This window comes from Moschus berezovskii, chromosome 1 (genome assembly GCF_049115385.1).
Source record: "Moschus berezovskii isolate FMDL1 chromosome 1, NW_MosBer_1.0, whole genome shotgun sequence".
NCBI lineage: Eukaryota > Metazoa > Chordata > Mammalia > Artiodactyla > Moschidae > Moschus > Moschus berezovskii.
In genome coordinates, this window is record NC_142460.1 from 99,483,446 (window position 1) to 99,511,278 (window position 27,833).

The 27,833-nt window shown below is 37.8% G+C and overlaps 1 protein-coding gene across 7 annotated transcripts in view; it reads right to left on the minus strand.

Moving 5' to 3' along the window:
- The window catches only part of TP63 (tumor protein p63), a 266,209-nt gene that overhangs the window by 111,498 nt on the left and 126,878 nt on the right, over positions 1–27,833 (minus strand). Inside the window, exon 1 of one of the 7 annotated variants that reach the window (XM_055408037.2) lies at positions 3,376–3,966. The exons of the other annotated variants lie outside the window; for them this stretch is intronic. Coding sequence (XP_055264012.2) covers positions 3,376–3,585 — 210 coding nt within the window. The 5' untranslated portion in view covers positions 3,586–3,966. Of the gene's footprint in view, positions 1–3,375; positions 3,967–27,833 lie in introns of those variants that run through there. 7 annotated transcript variants of the gene reach the window in all.

Below are 27,833 nucleotides of genomic sequence, written 5' to 3' on the forward strand. Positions count from 1 at the left end.
TCACCACTCATTTTTCCAATAGCAGTGAAGGAAAATATGATCTACGATCTGTGGTCTCTTTCTCCCAGTCCCCTCTGGGCTTGAGGGCAACCAATTGTAAAACAAGTAATGCAATCTAAGACCACAGCATGGAGTGAGGAACGCAACCAGCCTGACACCTGAATTAAGTCTGCAGCTTCTGCTTCTTACCTCTGTGATTTTACCTACGATGCTAAATATTGCAGAGGTACAACATGGGAAAGTTAAAAAGAATTCATGTATTCACTACAAAGATAAAAACCACTCCCACTGGGAAAAATCTGATTCAGTCATTGGAAATGGTATTGGGACAGGAAAGACTATTTTCCTTGCCAATATGCACCCAGAGGTCCATTAATTGGCAATGACCTGAACTTATTCAGGTCATTGAAGGCTCATACTGCTGCATCAGCACTTTTCTTCCTACTCTCAACTAGATTTGCATACCAGTTCTTTCTGGAAACTTTTTGGAGCAGTTACCATGAATCAGAATAGCCCTTTTTAGAGTGTACTCTCTCCTTTTTGGTATCAAAGAGAAAAAGCTGTAAAATGACTTCTCTCAGATAGAGAAGTCATTAACCTCGATTTGTAAAATGAGGTGATTCAATATATGAACCTTGAAGTCTTGAATGTTGTAACCCATTCACCAAAGTACTTTTTCATCTTCATACACAAGCCCAGATAGGGATTTTTAAATAAAATACCGTCCTTCTAAGGAGGAGTTTGAAAGCTTTCAAAGTCTGTGTGTCTCTGTCTCTCTCTCACACACATACACACACTGGACCCAGGTTTTTTTGTAAGAAAAATGGAACTCCAACTTAATCTGTGAAGAATTTCCTTTCTTTGGCGCCTCCGCTCTCCAAGCTTTAGACCAGTTCTGGAGGCTGTGTCATTCCAGCCTGGCGCACTGGAAAGGTACTTGCTCGAGGCCTCTTCATTGTAACCCAAGGGTGGAACCTTAAGCCAAGCCTGTTATATCCAACTTGCTTTCCCCTCCCTTCCGGACCCTTTCCTGTTCAGTAACAGCTTCCCCAAATTCCTCTCTGCTTGAGGGCAAAAAACTGGAAAGTTAGGGGAAAGAAAAGGAACAGCTTGCTTATATTGTTTTTGAGTTACCAATCCAAGGAAGTTGCTGGCAAGTTAAATGGAAACACTATTTGAAGTCAGAGAAAGGGCTGTGATTTTCAAATAATTTTTACTCTCACGGGAAGTCGCATGCCTTTTTAGTCTTAATCTAACCATTTAAAAACAATTCTTATATGGTAATCATAAATGGCTGATTCTGTATTGATGGTTATTCATGAATGTTATCAGAAGGTGAATGCTAAGACATTATAAATTTGGAATGGAATGTCTACATTCTCAGGGCCATGTGGTCCCAGGCATTTCGTATACCTCCTTGTAGAACTGCATTTCTACAAAGGGCTAGTTATTCAACCCTATGCAGAAGAGAAAGCTGTTCTTAAGCAATAGAATGGAAACGAAGCCATGGAGATAACACATATTATACACACTAGAGGAAGGATATAAAAATAATGACAAAATACAGGAAAAGACGCAGGACAGTAGAGAAATGCCGCCATATTTTTTTCATCGGTAACTTCTATGTATATTAGCAGCATTTCAAAAGAAAACAGACAGTCACTGCCTCTTCAGCATCTGACCACACATCCCCTAAAGTTTTGAAAAACGCAGACTCGTGTAAAGGTATTTTCTTTCACCATGAGGACGCCATACTCTCACATACAGCATGACTCCTTTACCTCCATAAAAGGCAGTCATTCTTACAAACACCTTCTCATCACAGTATTCATGCAGTTTGTTTTTTCTTTTATGAGAAATAATCAGTTCTTTCCACTTTACATCAACTTTATACTTTTCTTAGAGAGACCTCAAAATCAACTTTTGTTTCTAACCTTTTTTATTTACACACACAGGAATCCTGATTATAAATGCGCGCCAAATTTTTCACGAACACAAAGTCAGATATGATATGACTGACAGATCTTTTTCTTTTCATGATCAAAACAGGACAACATTGGATCAAATAGAAACAAGATAATCATAAATGTTACTTCCATTTTTCGTAATTGCTTAGTAACATTTTAAGCTGACTTTCAATATTAAAGCAAAACAAGAAACTCAAGTTTCTCCACTGAGGACAAGCAAGCCTACTTGAATGTTTTAAAGGAAAATAGGCACTTCCTTTTCCTTCTTTAGATAACTCGATATTTCCCCTGCTATATTTACACAGTTCAGGTGTCTAGACAATAGCATGGTCAATATGAGAGCACTGGCCCGGCTTTGTTGCCCAGTGTGGAGGTTTCCCTTGTGCCTTCTGCCCAGAGTACTATGCATTTTGTTCTGATTTTTAAGGAGCTTTATTTGAGTACTCCAGTCTACTTTTCCAAGCATTCACCTGCAAGCATTTTCATCCAAAACACTGAACTCACTCTCTTCACACTGCACTGCCCCCCTCCCCAGTCTGATTAGTGTCAACACAGCTGCCCTATTCTGAGGAATGTAAACTAATATTGTTGTTAGACCTCCCTCAACCTTAGGAAACTTCCTCAAAGCCTTATAGTCTCTTCAGGATTTTTTTTATTCAGAGATCTAAATCCCTGAGACAAACGTGTTGAAGACAGAGCAGGGCGGCAAACATTAATTCCTTAAATAAAATCCTATGTGCTATAATATACATTTACATGTATGCATACATAAATATTTAATAATGCATCACTCCATAACAACTCATTATACAGTGAAAGTTGAAGTCAAATCACTGGACAATAGGGACATGAGTGAAGTCCCCTCAGGATTTAGGTGGGTCTCTTTGACAGACTTCAAAACGGAGATGGCTTAAAAAAAAAAATATATATATATATATATATCACCTGATTACTTAAAAAAAAACACTTAATTTGCTTTTAGGATGAAGTCTGGAGATAAAATTGAGAACTTAACTGAGCTGAGACACAATCAACAAATTTGTCTTACTGGTAAGTGAAAACCCAACAGAGGAGTCATTTCAGTGAGTCTGGCAGAATATGATCTGCTCTCTCAGTCTGTTCTCATACAGAGTGATTTTCTAAACTCCTGAATATTGAGCTTCTTCAAATACATAACATCTCCCCAGAAATTTTTCTTCTCCCTTTTCTCCTACTGTTTCATCTTTTACTTTAAAAACACTCTTACAGTCACCACAGAAAACATTAACCAAGAAAAAGAGATTCCTATACACAGTTTGCAAAAACATTACATTGGGTGACCAAGAACCACAAATATGTAAGCTTTTATTTTAAATAGAGAAATAAAAATAGCATCTCTAAATGGAGTGCTAAAATCTAAAAGCCTTACCTCACTAAATTGAGTCTGGGCATTGTTTTCCAGGTACAACATGTTAGCTGTAAGATTGATCAATGCCGCTGTCCTCTCTTCTGGCTCCAGGATTTTGCCAACCCCCCCACCCCCTCTGAGACCCTTACAGTAGAAATCTACTAGGAAGATAACAGAACTCAAGTCCTTCTCTCTCTTTCTCTCTCTGTACATAATTTTAGGTTCCCTCATATATACCCAACTATAGGCATGAGGGGGCGGGACTCTTCTCTTTACCTGTCCAATCCATCAACTTCCACCTGGACTCCTCCACTCCAATGGAGTGAGGCCTCTCCCATCTCATTAAGTAGTTAGAATTCCTTATCACCAATCTTTAAAAGAAAAGGAAAGAAAGAGAGAGAGAAAAAAAGAACACAGGAGAGAGACAGGTAAAACTTTCCCTTGTCTCTTTCATAAGAAAACACACTCTTTCCTGAAAACAAAATCTCCCCAAACAAACTACAGATCGTACCACCACCAGGATTTAAAGAAGGCACTTCAGAAAGTTATTTTACACTTTGCAATGAAAAGTAAAGCTTCAGGAAAAGCTTTCAGAAGTTGTTTTGTTGTTTTGGGTTTTAAAACCTAGATGTGGATTTTCAAGAATGATTACACAGTTAGAAATTTGGGGAAACTACCCAAATCAATGAATATATATACTTAATATAAAAATTTAAAAATCCATTGCCTGATAGGTGAAGGATTTCCCACTTCTCCCTAGAGAAATGCCAGTGGTTTCAAACGAAGCTATGGCAACATAAGCCACTTGATTGTTCAAAGCATGTTTCAATAACGATTTAAATCATTGGCCCCGTTAACTTGTAAAAACAAACAAACATCCATATTATGTACAGGAAATAGAATAGCTGGGAAAAGTGCCCATTTTTTTAAAGCCCTTTAAAAATGTTTTTTTTTCTATCATTATTTCTTGAAATATAGAATCAGTACAATAGTTTATCTATTTGAATATTTATTTTCTCTACCATACCTAGTTTTTATTAATGCTCAAAGATAGTAATTTTATAAACAGATAATTAACTCCTATTAGAAGAATAAATCTTTATTCATCTACCTGAAGAATAAAGCTTTATTCTTCTACCTGAAGAATAAATCTTCAGGTCTGAAAGACAAGTCAGATTTTGCCTTAAAAATATATTTACTTAAATACACAACATTCATGTAGAATTAGGTTTTGCTTGCTATGGATTCAGTGAAGATGAAATGCACTTTGATGGCTACTGTGGAATCCACTAACATGTGCTCATTGCTGTGGAGTATAATTTAGTTAGACTTATATTTAAACATCACTTCTCACCTCACACTCAGGAATCCAAATTACCTCTGTCCTGCCTAAAAGTTATAACTGGACAAAATATCTACAAGTGAATATTTAGATTACTTCCAAAATTTAGAAGGAGACTAGAAGAAAACTAGAAACCAGAATAGATTAGCATATAAACCTTTAAAATACCCTGTGCAAATCTATTCATGACCTTGGAGTTGCCTCCCCTTTACTTAGCTTTTTGCCTCCATAAAATGCATGCACATAAAGGATAATATGATCACGAGGTGATATTTATCTTAAGCCCCTAAGTTATTGGTAAGATGTTTCACTTTTTGCAAAAAGTTTTCAGTATTACCATTTTATTTCAACTGTGCAAGGATATGATAACACTGATTCTACAAATTTATATCAGACAAAATGATTTCTTCACCGAAATACTGGGAATTTTATCTCTTACTATCTATAATTAACCAAAGAAGCACTGGCTACAAGATAAAAACAAAAACCAAAAGAAAAAAAAAAAGAAATGACTTGCAAAATGCAATTCATTATTTATACTATGTATTTAAATTATACACCCACTGACAGCTTTAGGTCAGTAGTAGAAAGCAGATAGTTGTTTCCTAAAAACTGTGCTCTATTCCAGTGGTTCAAAAACTTGGATGATCCTGAAAATCATCCAGAGTGCTTTTTAAAAACAGAGTTCTTGACCTGATCCCAGATTTTTATAGCCTACTAGGAAGTTCTGAATGAGGCAAGTTTGGAAATTAATCTGGAGTAAATGCATTAGCACAACTGCCCAGAAAGTCATTATTGGATTCTTTTTTACATGAATAGGATAGTGTAAGCATTTGAACCCCTAAATCTAGGGTTCACAATATCAGATGTTGATGATATTCAACCAAATGTAAACAAATTTCATCTTGCGCAAAGTCAAAAGCTTCCCAGCAGTATTTGATGGATGAAAAAGATCAAATTCCTTCTCTCTACCACATTAGCCTTCAGCGTATGCCTGTGAGACTATGATCTCTATCTAAGGTATCTACCAAATCTAAAACATGTATATTTTACATATAAGATACAATAAATCTGCTAAGGCTATGTATGTGTTTTGGGTACTTGAGGTGAAGGAGCACTGGACTGGGGGTTACAGGGGTAAGTATGAGATACAAGAACCATTTCCAACTCTGTGCCCTTGGGGCAGGTTACTTAAGCACTCTGGATTCACGTTCCTCATTTGTGAAATGAGAGGCAGAACTAAATGATTTCTAAAAACCATTATAAAGATAAGAGTCTTTGTCCAGAATTTGTGGAAGTGATTTAAAGGATTATTCACATTTCTCATAATTTACTGAGGTATTTGTACTTCAGTTTGCCCATCTTCAAACTGTACAGTGAAGCAGTTGAGTTGCACAGATACTAAGATGTTTAAATGACATAAAAAGTTACAATGTATTGAGGGGAAAATTCATAGTTTTTGCTTTAGGGTATAATAGCTCCTGGGTTTCCCTGGTGGCTCAGATGGTAAATAATCTGCCTGCAACGCAGAAGATGCGGGTTCAATCCCTGGGTCAGGAATATCCCCTGGAGAAGGCCATGGCTACCCACTCCAGTATTCTTGCCTGGAGAATTCCATGGACTGAGGAGCCTGGTAAACTATAGACCATGGAGTTGCAGAGTCAGACATGACTGACTAATTAACACACTTCATAGTAGCTACCAATCCATTTAAATTTGAATTTAGCATACACGTTTCCATAAAAGAGTGAATGAAAGTACCTCTGATAACATTTGATTTCAGAATTAGTGTGAATACTTGATGTAAACATCATGCATTTATTTAAGCAGAAGGTTACAGAGAAGCAACCATTTTCTGTATTCACTATGCAGCAATGTTTACCTTTGACCTCAAAGGTTTACTAATGTGCATTAATTTTCCTAATAACCTAGTGATGTAGGTAAGTATTATGTGTGGATAATCACCATTTATCACCATTGTGTGGATAAATAAATAAAGTCAAAGATTTTAAGTAGGTTTCCTAAGTCCTCAGGAGTCAGAACAACTTTATTTAACTTTACTTACAGATCATAATTTCTCATTTCCAGAAGTCCCCTCGAATTCCTTACAGATTCATGGCCTCAGACTCAGGGCCCAGCACTATCTCTTGAATGAAAATACCACTGCTGTAAATCTAGTACATTGGAAGCAGAAGTCATTCAAGATGTACAATTAACACATACACTTTCTTGAAAGAAGTGTGTTACATTTTTGTTGAATATCCTTCTTTACAGATACTCATGTAAGAACTCTTTATATGTAAAGATATTAACCTTATAATAATTGCAGCAAATAATTTTCTGCTATGTGCATGCCTGTGTATATGTTTTCGGTGTTTCAAACTCATATATGGATTTATGGTTTGCTCTTTGGCATAGAAGATTTCTATTTTCCATAACTAAATTCATCATTTTTCTGTTATGACTTGTTACAAAGAGAGTTTGAAAGGTCTTTGCCAGTCCAACATTATAAAATCCTTTGGCCATATTATAGTTTCATATTATTATGGGGCTTTTAATTTTTCATATTCAAATCATTTAATGCTCTAGAATTTTTATTGAATTGGTATTATGAGAAATAAGTGAAGATTCACTCCTCCCAAAATATACAACTTATTTCATCATTTTATTGAATAATTTTTGTCTCTAATTTGACATGCAATCTTTATAACATACCAAATGTCAATGGCTCCATTTACATCTCTAAGTGAGAAAGTTAAGCAGTACATAAAGCCTTGGCACACATAAAATACTAGTTGAATTTCTTAATCCACATTATGTAAAGTTGGGTAGGGAACAACATGGCCTCTATAAAGTTCTAGAAAGTAAAAAGTGGAAGCAATTTACTCTCTCAGATCTATGTCTGCCCCCTATGGCTTGGGTAAATAGAGAAAACAAGGAAATATTTAGGTTTCATGCAGTCATAAAAATGGAGATAAAAGTTTTAGTGGGTTCCCCTCATGAAGACTCTAGGTCTACTGAATTGAGAGAACATAAAAGTTAGAAGAGGCTTCTTTGTATCTGGTAGGATTAGATAGTCAGTTATTAAAAAAAAAAAAAAAGACTGGTGACTTGCTTTTATGTTAGCAATTGAAATTCCAAGAAAGAACATGTGCCTGACTAGAAGTGTATCAAACCCTCTATGCTTTAACCAAAAATTTAACCATATCTATCAGTCTCCACATTCTCTCCTTCTTATCCAGGGCCCTCACCATTATTTTTATCTTTCCTAAAGAACAACTATGATTGTGTTATTCCTCAGGATGCATCATTGCCAATGGAATAAGCTGTTTTCATAGGTACTCAAAATCCTTCTTCACAGGTTGGTTTCAAGATGCCCTCTAAGCTTCATATTCCTATATGCCACTCTGCTTGCTACATGCTGGTCCCAGCAGAACATTTTGCCCCTCTGCCCAAACTGGCCCCTCAGTTTGGAATGCCTTTGTTACATTTACCTGTAAATGAAAACATTTTCAAATTCCTTAATGAAACTGAGTTCTCCAGTTTCCTAGTTGAAATTCAATCTTTTCTTATTTTATGTGAATGTATATAAAATAATATAATGATAGCTTACAATGCAAAAAATTGTATACTTGTCAACTCCCCTATGAAGCTATGAACTTTTGAGGTCAGAGTACATTTAAGTTTATCATATCAAATTTAGTGTCTAAAAGTTTGATGAATATAAGTTCAATTGAATAATTTAACTTTAGAAAAAAACTAGAAACCTGAAAAGGGATTCTTTACCCAAAGGATTTATTATGACATGAATGCCTTTCCTATAGGAATCAATGCATACCACCTAATTACAAAAGGAGAGAGAGAAAAATTATATTTTCCACTCAGGGACTATTCCTCAAAACTTCAATAATTATTTGCCAAGAAGGAAAATTGTCAGCATGATAAACCTACAACAGTCAAAAAATATTGGGATTTTATAGAGCATGAATATAGACTAAGAAATGTTGGGGCTTTCCAAACTGCTCCAGAACAAAATCAATGAGAACATTTTAATATCAGCCACCATAAAATCAAAGGATGATCAGTTCAGTTCACTTCCGTTCAGTCGCTCAGCCATGTCCGACTCTTTGCGACCCCATGAACCACAGCACGCCAGGCCTCCCTGTCCATCACCAACTCCCGGAGCTCACTCAAACTCATGTGTATCGAGTCGGGGATACAATCCAGCCATCTCATTCTCTGTCGTCCCCTTCTCCTGCTGCCCCCAAGCCCTCGCAGCATCAGAGTATTTTCCAGTGAGTCAACTCTTCGATGAGGTGGCCAAAGTATTGGAGTTTCAGCTTTAGCATCAGTCCTTCCAATGAACACCCAGGATTGATCTCTTTTAGAATAGACTGGTTGGATCTCCTTGCAGTACAAGGGACTCTCAAGAGTCTTCTCCAACACCACAGTTGAAAAACATCAATTCTTCGGCACTCGGCTTTCTTCACAGTCCAACTCTCACATCCATACATGACCACGGGAAAAACCATAGCCTTGACTAGACAGACCTTGGTTGGCAAAGTAATGTCTCTGCTTTTTAATATACTATCAAGGTTGGTCATAACTTTCCTTCCAAGGAGTAATCGTCTTTTAATTTCATGGCTGCAATCAGCATCCGCAGTGATTTTGGAGCCCAAAAAATAAAGTCTGACACTGTTTCCACTGTTTTTCTATCTATTTCCTATGAAGTGATGGGACCAGATGCCATGATCTTCGTTTTCTGAATGTTGAGCTTCAAGCCAACTTTTTCACTCTCCTCTTTCACTTTCATCAAGAGGTTTTTTAGTTCCTCATCACTTTCTGCCATAAGGGTGGTTTCATCTGCATATCTGAGGTTATTGATATTTCTCCCAGCAATCTTGATTCCAGCCTGTGCTTCTTCCAGCCCAGTGTTCCTCATGATGTACTCTGCATATAAGTTAAGTAAGCAGGGTGACAATATACAACCTTGACGTACTCCTTTTCCTATTTGGAACCAGTCCATTGTTCCATGTCCAGTTCTGACTGTTGCTTCCTAACCTGCATACAGGTTTCTCAAGAGGCAGGTCAGGTGGTCTGGTATCCCCATCTCTTTCAGAATTTTAAACAGTTAGTTGTGATCCACACAGTCAAAGGCTTTGGCATAGTCAATGAAGCAGAAATAGATGTTTTTCTGGAACTCTCTTGCTTTTTCCATGATCCAGAGGATGTTGGCAATTTGATCTCTGGTTCCTCTGCTTTTTCTAAAACCTGCTTGAACATCTGGAAGTTCACAGTTCACATATTGCTGAAGCCTGGCTTGGAGAATTTTGAGCATGACTTTACCAGCGTGTGAGATGAGTGCAATTGTGAAGTACTTTGAGCATTCTTTGGCATTGCCTTTCTTTGAGTTTGGAATGAAGACTGACCTTTTCCAGTCCTGTGGCCACTGCCGAGTTTTCCAAATTTGCTGGCATATTGAGTGCAGCACTTTTACAGCATCATCTTTCAGGATTTGAAGTAGCTCAACTGGAATTCCATCACCTCACTAGCTTTGTTCGTAGTGATGCTTTCTAAGGCCACTTGATTTCATATTCCAAGATGTCTGGCTCTACATGAGTGATCACACCATTGTGGTTATCTTGGTCATGAAGATCTTTTTTGTATAGTTCTTCTGTGTATTCTTGCCACCTTTCTTAATATCTTCTGCTTCTGTTAGGTCCATACCATTTCTGTCCTTTAACTAGTCCATCTTTGCATGAAATGTTCCTTTGGTATCTCTAATTTTCTTGAAGAGATCTCTTGTCTTTCCCATGCTGTTGTTTTCCTCTATTTCTTTGCATTGATCGCTGAGGAAGGCTTTCTTATCTCTCCTTGCTATTCTTTGGAACTCTGCATTCAGATGCTTATATCTTTCCTTTACTCCTTTGCTTTTCGCTTCTCTTCTTTTCACAGCTATTTGTAAGGCCTCCTCAGACAGCCATTTTGTTTGTTTGCATTTCTTTTCTATGGGGATGTTCTTGGGACTGTCTCCTGTACAATGTCATAAACCTCCATTCATAGTTCATCAGGCACTCTATCTATCAGATCTAGTCCCTTAAATCTATTTCTCACTTCCACTGTATAATCATAAGGGATTTGATTGAGGTCATACCTGAATGGTCTAGTGGTTTCCCTACTTTCTTCAATTTAAGTCTGAATTTGACAATAAGGTGTTCATGATCTGAGCCACAGTCAGCTCCCAGTCTTGTTTTTGCTAACTGTATAGCGCTTCTCCATCTTTGGCTGCAAAGAATATAATCAACCTGATTTCGGTGTTGACCATCTGGTGATGTCCATGTATAGAGTCTTCTCTTGTGCTGTTGGAAGAGGGTGTTTGCTGTGACCAGAGAGTTCTCTTGGCAAAACTCTATTAGCCTTTGCCATGCTTCATTCCATGCTCCAAGGCCAAATTTTCCTGTTACTCCAGGTATTTCTTGACTTCCTACTTTTGCATTCCAGTCCCCTATAATGAAAAGGACATCTTTTTTGGCTTCTTTAGCGTTACTGGTTGGGGTATAGGCTTGGATTACTGTAATATTGAATGGTTTGCCTTGGAAATGAACAGAGATCATTCTATTTTTTTTGAGATTGCATCCAAGTACTGCATTTCGGACTCTTTTGTTGACCATGATGGCTACTCCATTTCTTCTAAGGGATTCCTGCCCCCAGTAGTAGATATAATGATCATCTGAGTTCATAATCACAGAAAACTAGTCGATCTGATCACATGGACCACAGCCTTGTCTAACTCAGTGAAAGTAAGCCATGCCATGTGGGGCCACCCAAGATAGGCGGGTCATGGTGGAGAGGTCTGACAGAATGTGGTCCACTGGAGAAGGGAATGCAAATCACTTCAATATACTTGCCTTAAGAACCCCATGAACAGTATGAAAAGGCAAAGTGATAGGATACTGAATGAGGAATTCCCCAGGTCAGTAGGTGCCTAGTATGCTACTGGAGATCAGTGGAGAAATAACTCCAGGAAGAATGAAGGGATGGAGCCAACGCAAAAACACCACCCAGTTGTAGATGTGACCGGTGATAGAAGCAAGGTCCGATGTTGTAAGAGCAATATTGCATAGGAACCTGGAATGTTAGGTCCATGAATCAAGGCAAATTAGAAGTGGTCAAACAGGAGATGGCAAGAGTGAATGTAGACATTCTAGGAATCAGTGAACTAAAATGGACTTGCTCTGAAGGCTAAAGCTAAATTCCAAACCAGCTGAAAGGTCACCTCCATTTTAGGGTCACTATTGAGACTCTGAAAGATGAGCAACACTTACAGTCACAGAGGAGGAAATAAACTCTGTCCTATATCTTGAAGATATATTTCTTTATTTATGTAAACCTTCAAGTAGTAGCTAAAATGGTAGACAGAATTTAGTTTCTCTCTCTTTGTATATTTGTGGGTCAGGAATTTTTCAGAGCACTTTATATATATCAAAATTCAATTCAGTTCAGTTCAGTTCAGTCGCTCAGTCGTGTCTGACTCTCCATGACCCCATGAATCACAGCACGCCAGGCCTCCCTGTCTATCACCAACTCCCGGAGTTCACTCAAACTCATGTCCACAGAATTGATGATGCCATCCAGCCATCTCATTCTCTGTTGTCCCCTTCTCCTCCCACCCCCAATCTCTCCCAGCATCAGAGTCTTTTCCAATGAGTCAACTTGTTGCATGAGGTGGCCAAAGTATTGCAGTTTCAGCTTTAGCATCAGTCCTTCCAATGAACACCCAGGACTGATCTCCTTTAGAATGGACTGGTTAGATCTCCTTGCGGTACAAGGGACTCTCAGGAGTCTTCTCCAACACCACAGTTCAAAAGCATCAATTCTTTAGCGATCAGCTTTCTTCCCAGTCCAACTCTCACATCCATACATGACCACGGGAAAAACCATTGCCTTGACTAGACGGACCTTGGTTGGCAAAGTAATGTCTCTGCTTTTTAATATACTATCAAGGTTGGTCATAACTTTCCTTCCAAGGAGCAAGCGTCTTTTAATTTCATGGCTGCAATCAGCATCTGCAGTGTTTTGGGGGCCCAAAAAATAAAGTCTGACACTGTTTCCACTGTTTTTCCATCTATTTCCCATGAAGTGATGGGACCAGATGCCATGATCTTTGTTTTATGAATGTTGAGCTTCAAGCCAACTTTTTCACTCTCCTCTTTCACTTTCATCAAGAGGATTTTGAGTTCCTCTTCACTTTCTGCCATAAGGGTGGTTTCATCTGCATATCTGAGGTTATTGATATTTCTCCCAGCAATCCTGCTTTCAGCTTGTGCTTCTTCCAGCCCAGCGTTCCTCATGATGTACTCTGCATATAAGTTAAATAAGCAAGGTGACAATATTCAGCCTTGACGTACTCCTTTTCCTATCTGGAACCAGTCTGTTGTTCCATGTACAGTTCTGACTGTTGCTTCCTGACCTGCATACAGGTTTCTCAAGAGGCAGGTCAGGTGGTCTGGTATTCCCATCTCTTTCAGAATGTTCCACAGTTTATTGTGATCAACACAGTCAAAGGCTTTGGCATAGTCAATGAAGCAGAAGTAGATGTTTTTCTGGAACTCTCTTGCTTTCTCCATGATCCAGCGGATGTTGGCAATTTGATCTCTGGTTCCTCTGCCTTTTCTAAAACCTGCTTGAACATCTGGGAGTTCTTGGTTCACATATTGCTGAAGCCTGGCTTGGAGAATTTTGAGCATGACTTTATTAGCGTGTGAGATGAGTGCAATTGTGCGGTAGTTTGAGCGTTCTTTGGCATTGCCTTTATTGGGATTGGAATGAAGACTGACCTTTTCCAGTCCTGTGGCCACTGCTGAGTTTTCCAAATTTGTTGGCATATTGAGTGCAGCACTTTCACAGCATCATCTTTCAAAATTTGAAATAGCTCAATTGGAATTCCATCACCTCCACTAGCTTTGTTCGTAGTGATGCTTTCTAAGGCCCACTTGACTTCACATTCCAAGATGTCTGGCTCTAGGTCAGTGATCACGTTATCGAGACTATTAAATTGAAGTAAGTAGGGAAATCCACTAGACAATTCAGATATGACCTAAATCAAATCCCTTATGATTATACAGTGGAAATGAGAAATAGATTTAAAGGACTAGATCTGATAGATAAAGTGCCTTATGAACTCTGGAGGAGGTTCATGACATTGTACAGGAGACAGGGACCAAGATTATCCCCATTGAAAAGAAATGCAAAAAAGCAAAATGGCTGTCTGAGTAGGCCTTACAGATAGCTGTGAAAAGAAGAGAAGTGAAAAGCAAAGGAGAAAAGGAAACATATAAGCATCTGAATGCAGAGTTCCAAAGAATAGCAAGGAGAGATAAGAAAGCCTTCCTCAGTGATCAATGCAAAGAAATAGAGGAAAACAACAGAATAGGAAAAACAAGAGATCTCTTCAAGGAAATTAGAGATTCCAAGGGAACAGTTCATGCAAAAATGGGCTCGATAAAGGACAGAAATGGTATGGACCTAACAGAAGCAGAAGATATTAAGAAAAGGTGGCAAGAATACACAGAAGAACTGTACAAAAAAGATCTTCATGACCAAAATTTAATTACTGTTCATAAAAACTTATCATGTATGTACTATTATTATTTTTCTCTTACAGATGAAGACAGCGGTGGTGGTGGTTTAGTCACTAAGTTGTGTCTGACTCTATAATCCCTGGACTGTAGCCTGCCAGGCTCTTCTCTTCATGGGATTCTCCAGGCAAGAATATTGGGTGTTGGTTGCCATTTCCTTCTCCAGGGCATGTTCCCAAGCCCAAGAATCGAAGCTGGGTCTCCTGCATTCCAGGCAGATTCCTTACTGACCAGCCTATGAGGGAAGCCCTGAAGACACTGATATAAAAAGAAATACTAAATGGTGAAATCAAGATCTGAAGGGATGCAAAACAGTCCAAAGAAATAAGTATCCATATGCAAAAGAATATGGCTTCCCACGTAGCTCAGTCAATAAAGAATCTGCCTGCAATTCAGGAGACCAGGGTTTCGTTCCTGGGTTGGGAAGATCCTCTGGAGAAGGAAATGGCAACCCACTCAAGTATTCTTGCCTGGAGAATCGCATGGATAGAGGAGTCTGGCAAGGTACAGTCCATGGGGTTGCAAGAGTCAGACACAACTTAGCGACTAAACCACCATGTGCAAAATGATAAATCATCTTCATATAATCTTTAATTTGCATTTAAAAATTTTAGATTATAAAAATAGTATGATATTTTGAGCCCAAAACTTAAAAACAAAAATAAAAAATAAATGTTATCATACGCATAACACTCAGAGAATTACTGTTAAAAGTTTCTTTTGTCTTTTTCTTATGTTTATGTATTTATTCTGTCTCCAAAATTAGATTACATTCTATATATACATATATATATGTTATCTTCATATTATAAGCATTTTTCCTATGTTAAATATTCCTAAACTAAAAGTACTGGATCAAATGTATAATGAACTTAAGTCACTTGATATGTATTGAATCAAGTTATTTTCCAAAGGGCTGAATTGAATACAGTTTCATTTGTATGAGGTTAAGAACCACAGTACTAGAGTCATCTTTTCCAACTTTATAAATGAAAAAAATATTTTCTTATTTTAATATGAATCCCCTTGGTTTTGAGAAAAATTAAATGTATTTCAATGTTTATTAGCCCTATGAATTTCTTCTCTATGTGATCTATTAATGTCCTTTGCTTTCCCCTCTAATCTCTACCTCATGGAAGTAGTAATGCTTTCTTTATTAATAAAGATCCTAGCCTTTTGACATATTTGTCATATATTTTTCAAGCTTCTTTGCTTTTTAGTATTACATGTATTGAAATAGAAACTTTGATTACTTTATTACATAAAAATGTATTATGAGCCATTTATCCCAGAATCTAGATATAACCACTGCCAAAATTGTGGTATTTTCTTTTCTATGTAACTCTGTGTGTTTTACAAACTAAACATATGATAGTATATTTTAAAGATATATTTTATTAAAAATGTATGTGCGTGCATGCTAAGTCACTTCAGTCATGTCCGATTTTTTGCGGCCCTATGGACTGTAGCCCACTAGGTTCCTCTGTCCATGGAATGCTCCAGGCAAGAATACTGGAGTGTTTTGCCATGCCTTCCTCTAGGGGATCTTCCCAACCCAGGGATCAAACCCTCGTCTCTTATGTCTCTTGCATTGGCAGGCAGGTTCTTAACCACTAGTTCCACCTGGGGCGCTCCTAAAACTGTATATGTGTGTCTATATAAATATATGCATATTATTATTTTAAAAATTCACCTGTTAATATGATTGCATACTCAGGTCATAACTCAGGTATTTTAATTAAACCCTATATTTTTTAATTGTCATATAGCCCAGATGTTCAAGCAGGTTTTAGAAAAGGTAGAGGAACCAGAGATCAAATTGCCAACATCCGCTGGATTATGGAGAAAGCAAGAGAGTTCCAGAAAAACATCTGTTTCTGCCTCATTGACTATGCCAAAGCCTTTGATTGTGTTGATCACAATAAACTGTGGAACATTCTGAAAGAGATGGGAATACCAGACCACCTGACCTGCCTCTTGAGAAACCTGTATGCAGGTCAGGAAGCAACAGTCAGAACTGTACATGACTGGTTCCAAATAGGAAAAGGAGTATATCAAGGTTGTATATTGTCACCCTGCTTATTTAACTTATATGCAGAGTACATCATGAGGAACGCTGGGCTGGAAGAAGCACAAGCTGGAATCAAGATTGCTGGGAGAAATATCAATAACCTCAGATATGCAGATGACACCACCCTTATGGCAGAAAGTGAAGAGGAACTAAAAAGCCTCCTGATGAAAGTGAAAGAGGAGAGTGAAAAGGTTGGCTTGAAGCTCAACATTCATAAAACAAAGATCATGGCATCTGGTTCCATCACTTCATGGGAAATAGATGGAGAAACAGTGGAAACAGTGTCAGACTTTATTTTGGGGGGCTCCAAAATCACTGCAGATGCTGATTGCAGCCAGGAAATTAAAAGACGCTTACTCCTTGGAAGGAAAGTTATGACCAACCTTGATAGTATATTAAAAAGCAGAGACATTACTTTGCCAACCAAGGTCCGTCTAGTCAAGTCTATGGTTTTTCCCGTGGTCATGTATGGATGTGAGAGTTGGACTGTGAAGAAAGCTGATCGCCGAAGAATTGATGCTTTTGAACTGTGGTGCTGGAGAAGACTCTTGAGAGTCCCTTGGACTGCAAGGAGATCCAACCAGTCCATTCTAAAAGAGATCAATCCTGGGTGTTCATTGGAAGGACTGATGCTAAAGCTGAAACTGCAATACTTTGGCCACCCCATGCGACGAGTTGACTCATTGGAAAAGACTCTGATGCTGGGAAAGGTTGGGGGCAGGAGGAGAAGGGGATGACAGAGAATGAGATGGCTGGATGGCATCACTGACTCTGTGGACATGAGTTTGAGTGAACTCCGGGAGTTGGGGTCGCAGAGAGTTGGACATGACTGAGTCTTATTGAATTAATTTAGCCATCTCCCATTAATGGGGTATTTAATATGTTTCTATTTTTCATTAACACTATTCCCCAGGTGGCACAGTATTAAAGAATCTGCCTGCCAATACAGGAGGCACAAAAAATGTGGGTTCATTCCGTGGGTCTGGAAGTTCCCCTAGAGGAGGAAATGGCATCCCACTCCTATCTTCTTGCCTGGAAAATTTCATGGACAGAGGAGCCAACTAGGCTATAGTCCATGGTGTTACACAGAGTCGGACATGACTGAGAGCACATACACACACATAATTTTAAAGCAAACACTTATTATGCTATTAATTAAAATATATTATTAGAAGTTATTATTCTAATTATTAGAAGTTATTATTCTAATTATTAGAAGTTATTATTCTGCATTATTTGGTTAAGAGATATTTAAATATTTTAAAGACCAGTATATACTACTAAATTGACTTCCAGATACTATACCAATTTCTGTTTAGATCATCAACATAGAAAAGAGCTTACCCTGCCACAACTAAGTAGCTACAAATATTTTAAATATTCTTAATACTTTATAAAAGCACAAACAAAATTAACTTCCTCATACTATTATTATACACTATTTATTAAAATGAACATAACTAATCTCCATCCATTAATTGGTCTCCTTTCAAAAATGCAACTATTTGAATCATACTGACTTGTGTTTGAGTACTGCTGTTTACTTGTTTTCTTTGAATCTTTATCTATAAAATCAAAATACTATCCTTTATTATAACATTTAACGTCCTAACTAACTCTAGGGCAGTGATTAGCTTATCATAGGTTCTGAATGGGTTTCAGTACCCTTTTATCCTTTTGGATTTGACTTCCCTGGTGGCTCAGATGGTAAAGAATCTGCCTGCAATGCAGGAAACCTGAGTTTGATCCCTGGGTTGAGAAGATCCTCTGGAGAAGGGAATGCAACCCACTGCATTATTCTTGCCTGGAGAATTATGAACAGAGGAGCCTGGTAGGCTACAGTCCATGGGGTCTCAAGAAGTCTACTACTAACACTTTCTACTTTCATTTCTTTTATCCTTTTACTTATTCATATCTGTAGTTCTAGACATGCTAAAAGTTCTTGCTTTTTAAGCACTAGATTGTCTAGTATTTCAAGGGATAATCTGATTAAAATTATATTTCATTCCTTTCTTTTCTACTTATTGCCATTCCCTCCAAATGGCTGTTGCTGAAATAAGTGAAGACAATACAGTCAATGCCAACTTGGAAGAATGGAAAGAATGCTGGAATCAACAGCAGCAAACCTGTGGTTCACATCTCCACTCCAATTTTGAGTTTGTTTGTTTGTTTGCTTTTTTAATTAAGTGGTGAATAATCAACAAATATTCACTCAAGCTAATTGCATAATACATCACCATTCCTTTTTTTCATATTGCAATATATTTCAATATGATACCAGCTTTTAAGTAATTTACCCTACCTGATAAACCATAAGGAAACCAATCCATCATATCTTTTAGGATCCTGAATAAAAAGATATTGTTACAAGAGTCAGAGACTTTGGATTAAGTTCTATCTCTGCCAGTAAATTGATTATATTACTTGAAGCACTCTTCTATCCATCATGAAGTTTTTCAATCTGTTAATTAGACGTAGATTTATTATATATTTGTATCCTATACTACTGTGATTCTAGTCTCCTTGGTATTCATGTTTTCTGTTTAACCACAGTCTGAATTTTACTACTGATGGAGACAGACAACTTTGCCATCAACTTTACATCTCACATCTTTTGCTTGTGCTATTTCCTTCCTAAAGAGATGGTGAAAGCAGTTGATTTCATAGACTAGTTGACTGCAACCAAGCTTTCAATCTTACTATCAAGCTGGAGATTTTAGGCTTCACTTTTAGTTCCTCATTTTTTCCCTCTCCTCAGCAGGAATATAGGTTGGGCAGGGGATATCTCATTCTTCCTGGAGGCTGTACTTTGAGGCAATTCAGCTTTCTTTCTTATGTAAATCCTCTCCACCCTTTCCAGGAAAAAAAAAAAAAAAATCCCAGGCAAAATAAAAAGGGGGTGTGTTAACTTTGGAGTCCTGGATTAACCCCAGGAAAATAATCATATTTTGTCTCTTTTAATTCAGACTCTCAGAGAAAACAAGTTAGTTATATGAAATGTCTCCCCTGGTTAAACACAGTGCAGTAGCAGGCAACAAAATGAAGTCACTGGCTTGTTACTTTGGGAAGACTTCAACGATCTGTGAATCTCACCCCATCCCATGCACACACCTGAAGTGCACAGTATCTCTGCATCAGGGACCATGGGAATTGAATTGAGCCATCCTTGGAGCTCTGTTTTACTCATCCTCTCTGCTGCACTATTCATGTTTGCACTACATCTAGGTCCTATGTATGAGAAAATGGTATACATAAATATGGTGTATAAATATGCATATTTTAAAAGCTCTATTTTATGTCCCTATCATGCACAATGTGATCTTGAAGTAGTTATCTAGCCTCTCTGTTTCTCTGCCTCCTACAAGTACCACAAAGGGTTGGCCAATTCCTATGAGATTATTAGATTTCTAAAGTCCTGTCTCAGCCCAAAAGTCTAAGATTCTCCATACACTTTTTTAGTTGAATTAAAGATTCTTTAAATTCTAAAGTGCTTTACAATTTTCAGTAGTTTCACACACATGATTTCATATATTCCCATAATAATCCCTTTCCCCCCCCTCACTCCTAAACTGCCCCTCTCTTCCTACCCACTGGTAGTCTCTAGGTTGCTCTCTGGTGTTTGTGACTCTGCTTCTTTTTTGTTTTATTCAATAGTTTATTGTAGTGTTTAGATTCTACATGCAGTGTTTGTCTTTCTCTGACTTATCTTACTATAATGCCCTCCAAGTCCACCATGTTGTTGCAAATGCAAGATCTTTATATTTTTGACTGAGTAATATTCCACTGTGTGTGTGTGTGTGTGTATCACATCTTCCTTATCCATTCATCTGTCAATGTAATCCCTATCAAAATACCAATGGTATTTTTCCCAGAACTAGGGAAAACAATTTTAATTCATATGGAAACACAAAAGACCCTAACTATCCAAAACTATCCTGAGAAAAAAGAAGAGAACTAGAGGAATAATGCTTTCTCTGACTTCAGACTAAACTACAAAGCTGTAGTAATCAAAACTGTATGGTACTGGCATAAAAACAGATGCATAGATCAATAGAAACAGTACAGAGAGCAGAAATAAAGCCATACTCCTATGGTTTTCATATACTTTTAAGGGACACTGACTATATTCTTACCATGTAACTATTGTGATAATTTTGGGGGGCAGAAAAATGCCACATAAAACAAGGAATACTACATTTGAAATGCAAGTCAAAATTAGAAAAAAGAAAGACTGAGGCCCTGACTGGACCCAGTATAACTGATGTCCTTAGTACCTCCAGCAGAAGGGTCAAAGTAATTTAGGACTGACAAACTGTGGTATTCTTTTTTTTTTTTCCAGAACTGGGAAAGCAGCATGTACTGCTTGCTCTCTCAGACACAGTTGTCACCAGGCTGCTGTAATCTTCAGTCTGTGACTACAGGCCATGGGAGTAAAAGTAGCACTCACTCTAAGTATGGAGTACAAGAAGTCTCGGTCAAAAAAAATAATACTAATGAGGACATAAAAATAAGTGGCTTCCTGGTGTGATTTTTGTTCCAGGATCTCTGAGTACAGACAAAAGTAAAGCTTACGTGGAATGAGAAGCCTCATAAGTAAGGTTTGGAGGTAAACCCTGGGGATTTTTTATCGAAAAGGAAAACCAAATCCAACATCAAGAGTATATACATGACAATGTGGCGGTATGGGCCAGTTTTAGATTTAAAGCAGTCTACAGGACTATCTTTATTTTTAAAATGTCCTATGAATGGACAAGGAAGAATGCAGAAGTTTGGAGGCTTTATAATAAGAGTCTTTAGGATGTGAATTATACATTGCAGTTTAAAAGCAAATAGATCTTATATTTCCCAGTGCTGTAGTTTGGTATATTCTGGTTCTTCCATTCTCTCAGACAGGTAAATTCAAGTATATTCTTCAACGCACATATTAGGTGTTTCTTCTATTTTACTCAACACTTGAGTATCTGCTATACACTCAGCATGGTGCTTGCAGCACTCTTGGATCATTTCTTCTCTTTTCTAAGCAGCCAGTTACTTTTGCCTCTTAATTTTTCCCCAATTTTATGGATACCTATATGATTATAGATCTCATCTCATTTCTTTTTCATTCTGCTTTCACGAGTCCCACACTAAAATATGAGGACAAAGGTGATGCCTATTTAGTTTTGCACTTCCTAAACCTTTGGAAGTATGCAGAATAGGCACTCAAATTCTGTTTATCAGATGACTGTTCTGGTTTGATCCATCAGACACATCTGCAAAGCAGGCCTGTTCCTATTAGTCCCACTCCTTAGATAAGGCAATCAGGTTACAGAAGGGTTAAATGCTGTATTCAAATTCACATATAAACTATGCTTAAGGCTGCATATGGTCCTGTGCCATACAAGTTGCCTGTCACAGAAGAGATCACCCTGTCACACACATGCCTTAACAATCGGGATGAATTCAGCCTCAGAGAAAATCAGTTTGTTTGCATGCTAGGCAGGAAAAATGAATGGCCATGTTGCTATAAATGAATCCCAAGATATTCTTTCTCCTTTAGCAGCTTTTCCCCCTTCATGTTGATCTCCTATGCTTCTTACTGTTACAGACACAATGAACGGACTTAATTCCAGCTTCCCAAGCCTGATTCACAGCTCGATTAAAAAGTGGTGCAACTGAGTAGGTGTGTTTCTGTGACCTGAGTGGTTAAGCCAGATCTTCTGGTCTCAGAGGCCACCAGTTTGATTTTGTAAGAAAATATTATCTGCATCGATCATTAACTGGACAATTCTGCAACTGCTGTCTCAAAGAGATTAAAAAAAAGAACAACAACAACAACAACAAAAAAACAGACTCAAGAGGAGAGTTGCATCCAAAAACTCTAGGTAATTTCCAACAATGACTAACACTGACTTTAGGATTCAACTACATGTTGCTTAAAAGTAAAGGGAAATTCAGTATTATGGCTTCCTAATAATAAAGATCGATGGACATGAGTTTGAGTGAACTCCGGGAGTTGGTGATGGACAGGGAGGCCTGGCGTGCTGTGATTCATGGGGTCGCGGAGAGTCAGACATGACTGAGCGACTGAACTGAACTGAACAATAAAGAAATCATTCCTTCAAATGAAACCCAGTGCACATGTTATGTTTAAATTACAGGGAAAAACAAGTGCCAAAGTTGGATTTCATTATATATATAATCTGAACACACATACACACACACACATACACACAAGCTTTATGGAGCAGATGGGAGCAGCTGCCCCCAAACTGAATCATTAATTGTAACTCAGTTGCTCCATGAATGAAATGGGTATACACTCTTCCTATCTTAATCAACATCTTATGCTCTCTTTTTAAATTATTCCTTTTACTGCATGAGGTTTTATAATTCAGATGTATTCTCTGCAAGGTAAGGAGTTTAAGAAACAGTGTCAAAGGGCTGAGTCAATGACAGTATAAGTGGTGTGTCCTAAGTCTGTAAGATTATGACCCAACCAGGACATTGATACTTCAGACTGAACAACTCTTTAAAAGATAATATGCAGCTTCTTTCCTCCCAATGTATTCCTCAAATGGTCCATATTCTTACAATTTTTATTCAAAAATCATCATATATCTTAGCCATGGTCAGTAGTTAGAAAGCTACTTCAGTCAGTCAGTTCAATACCTTCATGTCCAACTCTTTGCAATCCCATGAACTCCAACATGCCAGGCTTCCCTGTCCATCACCAACTCCTGGAGCTTGCTCAAACTCATGTCCGTTGACTCAGAGATACCATTCAACCATCTCATCCTCTGTCATTCCCTTGTCCTCCTGCCTAATTTTCACCTACGTAAACTAAAACTCATGCATGGTCTTCAACTATCAGATCACCTCTCTCTTTGATCACCTCTGTTAGTCTAGAGAGAAAGAGGTCAAACATTCATGTTGGTATACCTTATTGGGAAAACGGTTAGATTTCAGTTTTACTTTTCCCTCCCTAAGTAGGCAATCTAGTTGATTTGATATTATCTTATGGTGAAATAACAGATCTATTTGAGATTCACTAATGCTGTTAAGGGATTGTAAGGGATACCTGAGATCATTATTTGTAAGAGATATCTGAGATCATCATTTGGCAAACATATTACTTCTTTCACACACACACACACCCACACACCTGCACATATGCACTTTGTACTTCTAACATTAACTGAATCCTTTATTGTACAGGGTCTTACAATAAGACTCAAGAAGAATAAGACTATCTGTCCTCAGACTTCCTGATCCACTGAAAGAGACATATGTAAAATATATATATATATTTACAATATCAGGATGAAATGTATGTAAACTAGTAAATAAAATAAATACCAAGTGTAAGTTACAAGTAGAAGTTCTATGTAAACACAGGAGGAATGATTAATTTTCCATGGGAAGAGTCAATGTTGAGTCTTTAAGGCTGAGAAGGATTTGGGAGGAAGAGAAAGAAGACATTCCTGAATGAAAATAATAGCATGGGTCAAAAGACAAAGACATGAAATTATGGATTCAAAGGAATAAAATGAGTTAGGTGAGTGGGGTGGATATGGGAGACGGAAGGTGGAGTAAGAGATATAGGTTGGGATAAGATTGTGGTAGATTCAAGTTATTTCTATTTTGCTTATACTTAAGGGAACTAAGCCTTTAGGATTTATGATTAAAAATGTCCCTGAAATTATAGTTTAATAAATTTGGCTTTTAAATTAAAAAAAAAAGAATGATTACGGAGGTATATATATATATCTCATTATATATATATCATCATCATCATATATATTTCATATACATATCATTCACATACATAGATGCCTTTATTAAACACAAATATAGTTCAATAAATTTTGCTTTAAAATCAACAACAGCAATTAAAAAAACATACAAACAAACAAAACTACCCTGAAGGTAAAGGTCTGAGCTGTGCTGTGCAGTCACTCAGTTGCATCTGACTTTTTGTGACCTCTTGGACTGCAGCCCATCAGGCTTCTCTGTCCATGGGATTCTACAGGCAAGAGTACTGGGAGTGTGTTGCCGTTTTCTCCTCCAGGAAATCTTCCAGACCCAAGGATCGAACCTGGTTTCTTTTGTCTCCTGCATTGCAGGCAGATTCTTTACTGCTGAGTCATTGGTCTGGATAGATCCTCTTTTATTTCCTATGACTCTACCTATTTAATTCCTTGGATCAAAAATGGAAAATCTTCATGTGAATTGAAAGGATATCAAAAAGTTTCTAGTAATTGAGGACTGTCTTCTGCCATTGCTATCACCAAAGATCAACATCAACTAAGCTTCCCTCTTTCACCCCTCCAGAGAAAGGTGCCTGCCAAGTTCACCTAACTGTCACAACAGCATTTGCCCTCTGACCTTCAGCAAACAATGCACAGAATGCTGTTGGAAACTACTGGATGCCGCCCTCTTACTTCTTTAAAGACTGACCTGCAAGGCTAATTAGAGAGTTCAGTCTTCTGCTTATCTGAGGCTTAACATTTACATTTAGAACTGTAAAGCAAAACCAGCTCTTTGACAGAGCCACTGGCTTGGAGGACTCTAATCCAGCTGGGGCTGGCCTAGAAGGGATATTTGAGTATGTTCTCAAGGTGGTTTAGGGACTCAAACATAAGGATCCCTTTGTTGATCACTATTCTTCTTTAAGACTATGGGCCTCTGTGGTTAGCAAGCAATTAAGAATTTGCTCATAATTCCATTTCCCATTTTTCCCTAGGACAATTAGTGGACATAATTCTTCTTCTTGTGTCACAGCAAGAAGACCAAGGAAAGAATAAAGAGCCCTGTCAGTTTCTCTGGAGGGAAATGTGGTATTCTAAAGAAGATAAGGGATAAAAGAGAATGCCTGACTTGCACTGATGGCCATAGGGGCAGTCATTCTAAGCGATGGTAAAAACAGAACAAAAAGCATATTACATCATTGAGAAGCTATAGAGATCATATAGCCAAAACTTTTCATTTTAGAGACAGACAACATAAAACCCAAAGATGGAGAATAAGTACCCCAAAACTTTGCTATCATTTTGTGATTAGGAAGTGGTTCTCATCATTCTTATGGTACTGCATCCTTTTCTGAAAGAACTGCATTATCCATTGCATTTAACTAAGAGAAATACATGTTTATATATGTTGCCATGGCTTGCATATATAAGGGTACCAGAATTACATCTCATGGACCCCATTTAGCAACTTCAAGTTCTACTTTGAAATCTGCTAAATTTTGGTCACTATAATGGATTTTCTAATAAACACATTTTGGTAAATTTTGATCTCTGTTAAGCTCCGTTTCTCTGGTGAAAAGTTTTTCAGTTTTCAGTTTGAGCCTTCTGAAATGTAAAAGATATATGAATTAAGTGAGGAAGGGAAAGTTAGATATCTGTGAAAACTGATGCTTTAGATACTCAAAGAAATATAATGGATACACTTGTGTGTTGCAAGTTACCTCAGGAAAGTTTGGAAGAAAACAGCACATTCAAGAAAACAGAAAGACAAAACTAAGTGGAATCAAGGAGAGGGAAAAAGTGACATTAGAATCTAAGTAGCTGTGTAGAAGGCAGTTTTCACTTTACACTGCAAGGACAGACCTTGGAATCTAGCAAAAGGAGCAACATATTCTGGGTTTGGGTTGAAAAACAGCAACAAAAAAAGGAAGTAAGACTGACTTGGGGGAGAATAGTTTGGTGTTATAAAAAGCTAATCTACCTATTAAGCTAAAGAAAGTGAATTCAGCTCATGTCAAATGACTTATTTATACACAGTTTTTAAGTCTATTTCTTTTCTGTAGAAAGATTTGCACCCAAAATAGCCATTTGAGGACATGGGTCTTGAGGATATATTTGATGACAGAATCTACTAACATGTGTACAACCTTTCATGTTAATAGATTGATGTGCTATATAGTCTCCCTTGGAATCTTCAGGAGATTGATTCCAGAACCCCTCATGGATGCCAAAACCCCAGATGCTCAAGTCCCTTATATATAAGGGCAAGCTATTTGCATATAACCTACATGTGTGGACGAGTGCCAAGTCACTTCAATTGTTCCCACTCTGTGCAAACCTCTTGGACTGTAGCCACCAGGCTCCTCTGTTCATGGGATTCTCCAGGCAAGAATACTGGAGTGGGTTGCCATGCCCTCCTCCAGGGGATCTTCCAGACCCATTCAGGTATTGAACCTGAATCACTTACATCAGCCTGTACTGGCAGGTGGGTTCTTTACCACTACTGCCGCGTGGGAAGCCCTACAACCTACATACCTCCTTCCATATACCTTAAATCATCTCTAGATTACTTATAGTAGCTAATACAATGTGAATATTATGTAAATAGTTGCTGGCATGGCAAATCCAAGTTTTGCTTTTTGGAACTTTATGGAATTTTTTTAATGAATGTTTTTGACTCTTGATTAGTTGAATCCTTGGTTGGTTGAACCAAAAGTTGCAGATAAGGAAAATCCAATGTTATATTGAAAAGCATTTGCACTTGCCCGGGAAAGCAACTACTCGAAGTCAAAAGGCCTGCCTTAAAGTCCTGGTCCTGCTACTTGCTGCATCTGATCTGTGGTCTAAGCAAACACCTGAAATTCCATTTTCATGCTGATCACACTCCCATCAGCTCACAATAGAATCCGGCCACACTGAAAGATGTCTGCAGAGGCACTGCTCAGTATACATAGCTATTTTTTAGAAAATATACTTTGCTAAGTATGAAATTTGTTTTAAAGGGAATGCTGTTTGTTAAAAGAAAATGAATGTGTCTTTAGAGAACACATTAATATCTAGCCATGTGAATTAAAGTGAGTTTTTTCCTTTCCACATCCAGTGACATTTTTCTGATCTTCAGGGGACACAGACAGGATGAATTGGATGTCTTCCTTTCCTCCTAAAATTAGGCCAGTTACTTTGTTGATGTTTAGTTGCTCAGTCATGCCCAACTCTTTTGAGGCCCCATGGACTGCAGCCCCCTAGGCTCCTTTGTCCCTGGGATTCTCTAGGTAAGAATACTGGAGTGGGTGGCCATTTCCTCCTCCAGGGGATCTTCCTGATCCAGGGATCGAACCTACGTCTACTGTGCCTCCTGTATTGGCAGACAGATTCTTCATCACTGATCCACCTGAGAAGCGCCCCCTACAACCCTGAGATTTCTATAATTAAAGAAAAACAATACCAATAAAAACCTCCTTTCCACACAACATAGTCAACTAGCAAACAAAACAGAAAAAAAAAAGAAAATAAGATGGAGAAGATGATTCAATAATATGTTCAGTGTCACTTAGTACATATGCATGATAGTTTAATATCTAGAAATTTATTCTTGTCTCTAATAAGGAATGAAGTTACCTAACCTACAAACACATGTGGCAGCCAGTATTATTCTCCAACTCTTCTAAGGACTGACTCTTGATTTTTGAGTCATGGTC